At 41.4% G+C, this 11,198-nt stretch overlaps 1 protein-coding gene across 1 annotated transcript; it reads left to right on the forward strand.

Moving 5' to 3' along the window:
* Nucleotides 1–1,031: 1,031 nt before the first annotated feature.
* On the forward strand, nucleotides 1,032–6,887 carry LOC119730187 (zinc finger protein 492-like). The gene is made up of 4 exons (XM_038202973.1): nucleotides 1,032–1,366; nucleotides 2,155–2,590; nucleotides 3,349–3,589; nucleotides 3,896–6,887. Exons 2-4 carry the CDS (start codon nucleotides 2,417–2,419, stop codon nucleotides 5,626–5,628), a joined length of 2,148 nt encoding a protein of 715 aa, XP_038058901.1. The 5' UTR covers nucleotides 1,032–1,366; nucleotides 2,155–2,416; the 3' UTR covers nucleotides 5,629–6,887.
* Nucleotides 6,888–11,198: the final 4,311 nt, after the last annotated feature.

Genomic DNA, 11,198 nt, shown 5'->3' on the forward strand with positions numbered 1-11,198 from the left:
CATCGGGAAAGGGAAGATCATCTTTGCGTGTGTGTCAATCAAGCCGCATGGAATAACTTGGGTTCCAATTTGTTGGCGGGGGGGGGGGGGGGCTGGGGCTGGGGGGGGGGGGCAATTAGTCCGTATCATCCGTTGGTCAACGAAGCCCGCACGCTCCGCAACAAAATCTGACCATGGTCTGATAGTGATTTATGTGTGCATGCAAATTTTATGCGACCCTGGGCGTCAGCCAACCAAGTCGACTTTGAAGAATTATTACGTCATTTCGAGCAGAAATTCGGCCTGAGCTGTTGATTGGTCAATTTGCTGCCACCGTGTTTGTAATACAACAATAAACAGGTTACCGAAGACCCGATAGAAGGCGCACCCGTCAAAAGCTGTAGGTCAAGACACAGTGTTGTTTTGACGCATTGTTGTTTCAGTTAAATGGGGAGGGGGGGGGGGGGCAATAAGGAAACAGGCCGGTGTCCCTCACCCTCCCCCCCCCCATGCTCCTCCCTCTCCTTCCCTGCACCAAGGGCGGATCCAGAACACAATTTCTTTGGGGCGGGGGCGAAAAACATTGGTCCCCCAAAAAGTGGGTCCAAAAAATTACGGCGAGGGGTAAACTTTTTGGAATCTAGATGCTCTGTGGTGCGATCTGAGGCAATTTCTAACCACGTTAAACATTTTTTTGAGGAAAAGATGGTGTTGTACGCAGTGCCTGCCTTTATTGCGACGTCACTTTAAATTGTTTTTTTTCTTGTAATTTTTTTTTGGGGGGGGGGGGCATGGCCCCCGTTGGCCCCCCCATGGATGTCCCCCTTCTCCTGTCTAGATGACATTTCTGACCTATATGCCGTGATCATTGGCATGGTTACCTCTTAAAGGGGCACGATCACTGACTGATTATTTCTTAAAGGGCCGGTAGACCACATGGACGGTCGCTCAGAAGAAAAAAAATGCAATGACGTTTGGACCACAATGTAAAACATGAAACATTTTGAGATAACTCTCACCGTCATATAGAAACAAATTAAAAGTGGCATGTGTGAAAACAACTTTTATTATGCCATTATATTATAATATGTTTACAACAAGAATGCAGAGCCCTTTAAGATAATCGCGACCGTCCCAACTGTCCGCGGGGGAAAGAAAGTAACGACGCACATCCGCGTTTTCACTCAGCAGGCCATGACCTCTATCCATGCTGTATGCGCTGTGCATGGCGCGATCCTTGCGATGTATCATCACTGATGTTAATGTTCCACGTTAGGCCGTGATTTTCAAGTTAGTTTGGTGTTAAAAGTCGGTCAAGGGATCTCCTGCTAGCTGAGGTTGCCCGCACATTCAAGTCTGATTGAGGAGCGGCGTCTACAAAAACACGGTGAGTGAAAGTTTTGTCCTCATAAAATCAAGCTCCAGTGATTATTGTTTATAAACTCTTCGTCTGCACGCCTGCATGTTGGTTGAGACAGTCATGGGTGACAAATCTTCGTCTGGGACCCCTTCATGGGACAGTTTTAGGCGGGAACTGACATTAGATGTTCGGAATTTCACTGTGCTTCTTGGGTTTTGGTATTTTGAATGCCGAGGGACAAACTTGCCGGGCTGAAACTTTTCGAGGTTGGCCCGAAAGTGAGTGCAAACTTGCCGGGAACAAAACCCAGACACCAATAGGAGGAAATACACATGCAGAGGAAATGGCGCTATCGCGGCCGCCGGGTGCCATGTTTAAAACAAAAGGTCAACCGAAGAATGTGTGTACACCACAAACACGACGCATGCCGCAGTCAGCCACGTGTGACATCCTAATTGGCCGGGCGGTGACATGAATAATTATGATCCATCGTATTGATATTGGAATCGAGTTGGTCTAGTTTTCGTGGCATTATTATTAGTGCAATATTTCATTCACGATTTTCAGATTCTTGTATCAAACTCATTTCGTTTTCAAGCTTGGAAAAAAATTACAGCCGCGATCAGAATATGTGGTAATATTATTTTCTTTCAAAAACGGAATCAATTCTTAAAAAATAATTTGTAAAAGCTAATATTCATAACGGTCACTCTATTCTGCGATATGTTAACTGATGCCATCGGACAGTTTTTTCTCGTTAGGTTCTTGCAAGTGCAACCTGTAGTTTCTATCTATCTAATTTCTTTTTTTTTCAGAACAAAACTTTCGGCAAGATTGTCTCATCCAATCATACAACCGGCAATTACCTTTTGTGCAATTAGACCAGATCAGTGTCGACAAAACTGCAACATAATCCATCTACGAGGAAAACAAAAACAGATCTGAAACGACACAGGCCCTGGACGCGGGGAACTCTACTCAAGAATTAACAAGTCTTTTAGAAGTACGTCGGGAAACTGGCAAAGATGATATTAGCAATTTGCCCCAAATAAGAACATTCGGGAAGAGGACACGGTCATGGGACCGCACTGCTTGTACGTGTGCCGTGGAGGCAGAAGCAAGGCCCGGGGAGTGTGGGCCGTGCATCCCATCGAATCAGGGGTGCGATTCGGACCTCTTGAAGGGAAGATCATCCCTCTCGACAGGTGCACCGAGAAGACCAATCCATGGCCGTTTACAAATACTTGGGAGGTAAACATTATTTTGCATGACTTATTAGTTGTTCTTCATTCCTTTCCCGGTATTGGGTTACAGTATTGTGCTAGTCAAGGCATATATAGGATCAAACTACCAAATTATGAAATACCCTACTTGATTGTTATAGTAAACAATAGAATCAAGCATTCTGTGAAATCGTTGTGCTTAAGTTTGGTTTACTGTCATTTTCAAAAAAAGAGATGTAATTATCATCATTTCCTCGCGACGGTTGTGCTGTCAACAGAAAACCTTTGCATTGCGTCGAGAAAAATGAAGATGTCTTTTCGAGGTTTCCTCAAAAAGTGTAATGCACTGAGCTGAAAGTTCAACAGGTTAGGTTTTTAACTTTTGATTTTGATTGGTGTTATTATTGGAAACGAACAAAATGCCGCTAGTGAACACCAAATGATCCTGTATGCCTTTAAGAGCTTGTGTATTTAGAACCATTATAATTTCCACACGTAAGATCTCAGTCAAATTTGTTAACTTCAGTGATAATCCGTGCTATTTCCGTGTTTCATTTCCAGTCATTTTTCTAGCAATAAAAATGCTAGTCACTTTGAATGAGACTTATTTATTGAATGAGTTTATTTATTTTACAAATTCGAATTATCTGCAACCCGAAAAAAATTCAGTTCTCGCAGGGTACAGACTGGTTCCCGTCGGGTAGACTGGTTCCCGTCATCAATTCGCCATTATTAATGTTCTTAAGGCTGCTCGAGTTATTAATGACCTTTCCCCCAATAACACAGATATATTGCGGCGGCAAGTGTTGCCATCTGCACAGCTTTTGCGACGGCTCCAGGACCGACTGGCTACGTCACGTGACCTCTACCTATGCGTCGTGGTCAGAAGTCAACATGGCAGCCTACCAATGCAGGGGGAATATCTTTTACGTCACCACCAAGGTCATAGGTCAAGACGAGGAGTTGGTTCTGGGGTTGAATCGTACAGAGTTTGAACCATCATGGATAGAGAAAGAGAAATTAAACGGTATACATTTTTTTTTTTACATTACGATGTAAATAAAAACAGATAAGAAAGGTTTTGATTTTCACACTAGACTGACATAATATTGGTTTGCCCTTTGAAACCTTTGGACGTTATGCTTTATGCAGCATATTTATATTTATAAGACAGTATCGTATAATTTATACAGAGTTTCCATGCTCGTCCTTTTTTTTTTGGCTTTCAAACTAGTTGAACACCATCACGTGCACGGAGAAACATGCGGATTTCTTCCGATTATTTGTCCCCGACAAACTTGTGTAGAGTGTTGTGTTTGTTCTTGCTTTTCAGATCTTAATATCAGCAAAACATGCATCGTATGCAAACGCCAGCACGTGGAAACACCTTTGGTAGCCCGGCGCAGTGATTGGCGGAGCCAAGCAGAAAACCCAGATGTTCAATTCGACGACCGTTTGCCTATCCTGAAACTCTCGTCTTCTGAAGTGCTCAAGTGGCAATTGAAGTGTGTCAATCGCAAGGAAGATCCTGCCGCAAACAGCCGTAGAGGATTCCACCGTCGGGTTTTCTTCTGCCGCCTGTGTGGTTGGAGGTTCAGGACGTTCAGGCGCTACGCATCACACAAACTCAGCCACCAGTTGCGGTATCTCAAGTTCAGACTTCCGCCCCGTGATGAGACAGGCACAAAGTCGCTGGTTAAGCACCGTGGAGAGGACTTTCCTTCACGCAATGGGCATATCAAGAAAGAATTTGCACCTAAGATGGAGAAAGAGGAAACAGAGGAGGTTTCCACAAAGAATCCTTGTGAAGAAATAGTCAATGGACATAAAGATGCAGAGTTTTCGACACTATCTGAAGGAGAGCAAGTGACAGTCTTTACCAATAATCACATCAGCGAAAAGGACGCCGAAAAGAGAGCGAGTGGAAAGTTCAAAAAGCTGCCCGAGAAGACCCGCGGCCGCGGTCGGCCCCGCCGGCAACGTCAGAGAAAACCGGTGGCTAAATTTCAAATGATGTCACATCGACAATGGAAATTGCGCTCACAGGAAGCTAAAGGGACAAAACAGAAGAGGGCGTCCAAAACTAGCGATCGTTTAGCGATGGTAAACGGCAGCAGAAAGTCTGACAGATTTACGTGCGAAAGGTGCGAGAAGACTTTCACTAGTAGCGCTAATCTGGAGAAACACGTGCGCGTTCACACGGGAGAAAAGCCCTACGCTTGTAGTCACTGCGACAAACGCTTCGCGGAAGCAAGTAATCTCAAAACACATCTCCGCGTTCACACGGGCCACAACCCCTACAAATGCGAGCCCTGCAACAAGCAGTTCAAGTACTTGAAGGGGTTTAAACTTCACATGAGCCACCACGCAAGGGTGCCCGTTACGTACAAGTGCAACTTCTGCGACCGCGAGTTCAACCAGAAGGGGCCTTGCAAAACGCACGAGAAAAGCCACCAGCGCGACAGGCCGTTCAAGTGCAAGGTCTGCAAGATGAAATTCAAAAGAGAGGGCGGGCTGCAAATGCACGTGGATAAAATGCACCCGTCCTCGACACCGAGTAAAAAGCGCGGGAAAGTGAGAGGCGGTATACAGCAGAGCGAGGGTGTCAAAGATGGCCACCGTCACCAATGTCAAGAATGCGGGAAGGGGTTCAGGTTCAATTACTCGCTCAAGCAGCACATGCGCATCCACACTGGGGAGAAACCCTTCAAATGCAGCGAGTGCGACGCGGCGTTCTCTCAGAGCTCCAACCTGACCAGCCACAGGCGCATACACACGGGCGAGGCGCCCTACAAATGCCGCCACTGCAAGAAGACGTTCACGTGCGCGCAGAATCTCCGCAGTCACCTGCGAGTGCACACGGGGGAGCGGCCGTACCAATGCCCGCAGTGCGGGGCGAGGTTTGCCTACAGCAGCTACCTCAAGACACACTCACTCGTTCATTCCGACAGAAAGCCCCTGAAATGCAAGATGTGCGGTAAAGAATACCGACACCCAACGAGTTTTAAAATCCACTGTCGGACGCATTTGGACAAGCAGAATTCAAGCGATTCCGGTAGTCAATGAAAAAAGACACAACCTACACAGGGCCTTCACAAAATGTGTCGGGACACGACCCGATTTTCCCTATCAAATACCTACCGTAGTTGTGGATCTGCATGCTTGCGTAGTTGCCATTGTCTGGAACGATTACTCATCCAATCCATTGTCGATGTAACCCGTTTACCACAAATAAGTCTGCAAACTTGACCGTCGGTCAACAAACAGTCGGGTGACGTGTGTGGCATTATGAAAATTCTTCTAACCACGTTCGTCTCTGGTATCCGTGACAAAAGCGCGGGAAAAAGCTCGAGACACTGCGCAAAGGTTACATTATGAAGAGCGAAGAGCGACCTCTAGCGACTGACGGTGACTAATAAATGCCGCAGCTGCATCTTCATTGGTTGAATTTTCACTCGTGTTACATGTATTTAATTTGTTCGCTGAAATGCATTTCTCGTAAAATTCACTGCTTGCTAAAACTCTTCAAAAATTGCATTACGTGCTGTTAAATACACTGCTTGCAAAATACAATATACAGGCTAATTTTATCAACTAAAATGAAATTTAAAAAAACCTTCCTTATGAATAGGTTCATGAACTGGACTACACATTTAATATAACTGATATTAAATCCACTCCGCTTTTTGGATGAATAATTACATGTAAGATTTTTATTGTCTCTTTTCAAACTGGCTTGCATCTAGAATAACATTATTTCTTGTTCCTCTCTCGTATGATAACTACATGGAAGTCTGGAGGGGGAAAAAAACATACCAGCATCTCAACCATTATAGTACACATGCTAATGATGAATACGGAAGGGGGTACCAGCACCTTTATGTGTGAAAAAACCTATCTAAATGTAACTGGTAGTCACAACACCTTGAACATTAAGGCCTACAGAGCGAAAAAAAATTAATATTCAGAGTTCAGACATTCTATGTTTACATGTGTGCTTTCCAATGGCATAATAATTATTTGCCCTTATACCCACCTGGCTCCTATGAGTAAGTGCACATGTTAACCAAACAAAAACCAAAAAAGTTAACCTACATGTATATCCCTTGTTTTCAATTAATTTTGCCCTTAAAAAGTGTAGGGATATTGCTGTATTTCCTTTTCAAGGACCCTGTTTTATAACTCAACCAAATACCACATGTATATGGGAGACAGTTTGCATGGAACTGCATTATAAACTTTTTTCACGAGTTTGCCATTTTAAATTGAAAGCAAGGTAAATTCCTCATTTTTTGAACTTGCGAGTACATTTCAAATGAAAGCAACGAATACAATTTCATTTCAATTTAATACCAGTCTGCTCGGATGAATAATTTAAAATTTGTGATTAAACATACCCTAATGTTTTAAGCCACATTTAAAGAAAAAACTGAAAGTGAGGCTTGGCACGCCCTCCGATCATAAAATAGTCTGGCACTATTCCATTGAACAGTATACAATCTGTTAAATAGATTCAGGGAACATGATAAAAAATGGCTGCCTCGTGAATACCGTCTATTAAATTGTTAATCCAGTTCCATTCATATATAGCAGATAGATCTCCATCAATGAAATAAGCCCAAGTTAAAGGGAATATACAACATTTGCAAACATCGAAAAATAAAACTACCAAGTTTTTACGAAATACCTTAATAGGATGTTGGTAAATGACAGTCTAAAGCATCCTGTAAAATTATGGCACCAGGTGTGAAGTCATTTTCAAGAAAAGGGTATTTTTGTAAAAATTTCCAGCGGTGGTCGGCCGACCCCCGTTGGAAAAACCTAACTATTTTTTTACTACTGTTTCAAATTTACCATTTATTCAGTCCAAATTTTGTGTTCTATTGGTTACATGTTCATGAACGGGTGTAGGCCAGCTAGGCTGGTACCCTTACCTTACAAGTTTCCGGCATCTGTAAATTGATCCATTTTATATTTAGTGGAGTCAGGGAGCCAGACTACTTGAACATTTTTGTTTTTCATGGTTTTTCCAGCATTTTCGAACACAAAACTTCAAACATGTCAGTGTAACAATGTTTGATCTATTATACCAACCCCACCAAATAGTTCATTTCTAAAAATTACAGCAAAAGCCAATGATGTATATTCCCTTTAAACATGATTGTTATGACATCTGTTCATACTCAAGTAAAACACACAAATAAATAAATTTAAAAAAAAAAGGAAAACCCCTTAAATCATCAAGAAGGATGACTTCTATTATTACAGTTGATATGATTCTAAGTAAATGTAGATAAACGATACATTTCCATTATTTCAGGACATAAACACAGCAAAATGCACAGCAGGCTTAATAAAAGATGGAAAATCTGGCAAATAAAATGGCAAAACTGTAAAGATAGTTTCATGAACTTTTCAATTTTTGTTGATGCTGTATAGTCTAGAAATTCCTTGATTGTGCAGAAGATATATTTTATATAGAATAGTTGTTTTTAGATAGAATAGTTTTGATAATGTAAATATTATTTTTCCTGATTTAAAAAAAATATTTCTATATCAACCATTACCAGAAGAAAAACATTTCCTTTTGTATACAGGCGAGTCAAAAAAGAGGAAACCCAAATGGCAGGACCAATTTTTTTTATGAAGTTCTGCATGTAGCACTATCAAAATCTAGGATATGAAAGCCCAATTAATAAGCTTTCTTTCAGTACAAGAATCATTCAAATCACTCATGTACTTTCAAGTTACGGAATTGTAAACACAACCACCATTTAGTTCTGTCCACAGATCACAAAAAAAAGGTAAGCGTTCTTGGAGCAAAACGAAAACATTTCACATAGGGATGTGTGTGAATTGTTTTTGTAATTTTCCCGGACCCCACGCCGCATGGGCCTTGTGCTCGTAGGTTCAGCTATTTTCAGCTATTTTTTTAGAGCTCCACTCACACCCCTGTTAAAAAACGGTGGTTGTGTTTAAAATTCTGTAACTTGAAAAGTACCTGAGTGATTTGAATGAGTCTTGTACTGAAAGAAAGCTTATGAATTGGGCTTTCATATCCTAGATTTTGCAAGTGCTACATGCAGAACTTCACTCAAACAATGATCGCAACATTTGGGTTTCGTTTTTTTCTGACTTGCCCTGTAGAGTAACCTAAGCAACTATAACTTAAATCAATCTACATAATTGTGAAATATTATTTGCAGCTCTACTTCGTGCTTTTCTTTGTTATCAAATAAAATGGGGGAGGGGGGAGTGGAGGATTGGCAAGCACATTTGTATCTATACATTTGTTGACACGTTTTTTAGATCCCTTCAGCAGTTTCTAAGTTTACTTTCAATTCACATTAAAATTCTTTCTATTTTTATTGCCTTTTTGCCATGAAATGGGACGGCACCTGCTCCTGACAAAGCACAACGTCTCATTTGGAATCAACTGCACCTACATGTAACTAGAACAGAAGCTACTCCACAATCACTGTATTACTGAGCACATGCTTGTGTCCAAACACTTGTTCTCTTCTCATAATTTGAAACATACATCTTTGTATGATACACACATCATGACCAGGGGCGGATCCAGAACACAATTTGGGGGGGGGGGCCCAAAAAAATTTTTTGGTCCCCCCAAAAAGTGGGTCAAAAAAATTACGGCGTGGGGTTCGGGGCCCGCTTAAGGGCCCCGAAATTTTTTTGGATTCTAGATGCTCTGTGGTGCGATCTGAGGCAATTTCTGACCACTTTAACCAATGTTTTTTTGAGGAAAAGATGGTGGTGTACTCATTGCCTGCCTTTATTGCAATGTCACATAAAAAAAAAAAAAAATGGTTTCGTTTTTTTTGGGGGGGGGGGGGGGGCCATGGCCCCCTTTGGCCCCCCCCCCCCCCGGATCCGCCCTTGATCATGACGCATGTTACGTGTACATGCCTGTTGAACCAACTTAGATTGCACTAGATTTTACAGATAGCCCTCACCCTGTTCCGTACATAGTTTTATCAGATATTGCTATACAATTAAATGACTTTGGTTAAGCTTATCAGCGTTTTTTCTCTCAGATACTGTCTTTGACGGGATGTTCTTATTGTAAATTTTAAAAAATAGTGTTTAAGATGGGCATTCGTGGCAATACATCAGTAAACAGTTTCAGCTTCAATATTTAATGGGTTTTGCTCTTCACCAACAAAATTTTTACAAACACTTTATACTTAATGCTGTTCGTGTGCTAGTGAGAAGAAAAAAAAATCACATACTAGTTTGGTTGCAGTACCTGCTGCTATATTAGATTCGAACCCCCACCCTCGTTGGTCGAGTGACGAGTGGTAAGACATCTGCACTAGTAAGCAGGAGGTTATGGGTTCGAGTCCCAATTAAGTTGTTTGTAAATTGTTTTCTTACTAGAACTCGAGAACAACACTAAGTATACAGCGTTTGTAAAAACTAAGAAGCCTGTGAAGACAAAAACCCAATATTGAATTTACATCAACCTGATACAAATCCCATCCTATGAATAGTTTCAGCTCCTTTATTATTATTTTAAAATGAAACACAGCAGCAGAGAAATGAAACTATGTGAAAACAAAGAGTTATATTATTAGAAAAAAACCAAGAGCTATTAAAGAAAATATGAAGACAACTGCGACTGAAAAGATGAAAAAGTAATTTCTCCGATGTATACCACATAAGAACGTTTGGAAATGGGAAACAGGACACCTTGATGTTATCATGAACATTAAAACTTTGGGCAGTTTCACATTTTGTGGGTTTCTTGTCTCTTTCAAGAGATTCGATTTTCTTTTAATAATGCAGACACAGAAACTCAACACTCCAAGCCAAGCAGACTTATCTGAAAGTGTACAATGCACTCGTGATTAAGATTATTTTCTGTGGGGAAAATGTTTGAAGCTTTTTAATTATTTTCCAATATCTTTAAAACAATACTACTTGAAAAGGCGACGATGCAGAAGTTGAGGTCGATGGGTGGACAAGGGGATGGAAAGGAATTACCTAAGAAATGTCACCTTCACACGTGTATACAATCATGAAGACAGCAGCCAGGTTTTATAGCATTGATCTTTTTTTCGGCCAGACTTGTAATGAGCCAATCACAAGTCCATCACAAGCTCATCACCAGTCAATCACAAGTCAATCTTAAGTCAAATCACAAGTCCAATCACAAGTCAATCACAAGTCAATCAAAGTCAATCACAAGTCAAATCACAAGTCAAATCACTAGTCAATCACAAGTCGATCACAAGTCAATCACAAGTCAATTTGCAAGCAAGGTCACAAGTAACAAAGGATAAACAATAAGAAACGAATGACTTAGTCACTGCTCATTTGAATAGCCTCTGACTTGATTTGAGGCTGCATGACTCTATGGATGACTTGTGAAGTTGTGATGACTTGTGATGACTTAAGCTTACTTGTGACGACTTATGATGACTAATGATGACTTGTGACGACTTGTGAGGACTTGTGACGACTTGTGATGACTTATACTTACTTGTGATGACTTGTGATGACTTGTCATGGCTTGCGATGACTTGTGATGGCTTGCGATGACTTGTGATGACTTGTGACAACTTGTGATGACTTGTGATGGCTTGTGATGACTTGATTACAACTCTGTCTTTTTC

Source organism: Patiria miniata, unplaced genomic scaffold (assembly GCF_015706575.1).
Source record: "Patiria miniata isolate m_02_andy unplaced genomic scaffold, ASM1570657v1 HiC_scaffold_22, whole genome shotgun sequence".
Taxonomy (NCBI): Eukaryota; Metazoa; Echinodermata; class Asteroidea; order Valvatida; family Asterinidae; genus Patiria; species Patiria miniata.

Coding starts and splice junctions, on each gene's coding strand:
- LOC119730187 (XM_038202973.1), top strand. CDS start 2,417: ATGGGACCGCACTGCTTGTACGTGTGCCGTGGAGGCAGAAGCAAGGCC. Junction 2,591..3,348: donor CGTTTACAAATACTTGGGAG/GTAAACATTATT, acceptor CCAATAACACAG/ATATATTGCGGCGGCAAGTG. Junction 3,590..3,895: donor AGAGAAAGAGAAATTAAACG/GTATACATTTTT, acceptor CTTGCTTTTCAG/ATCTTAATATCAGCAAAACA.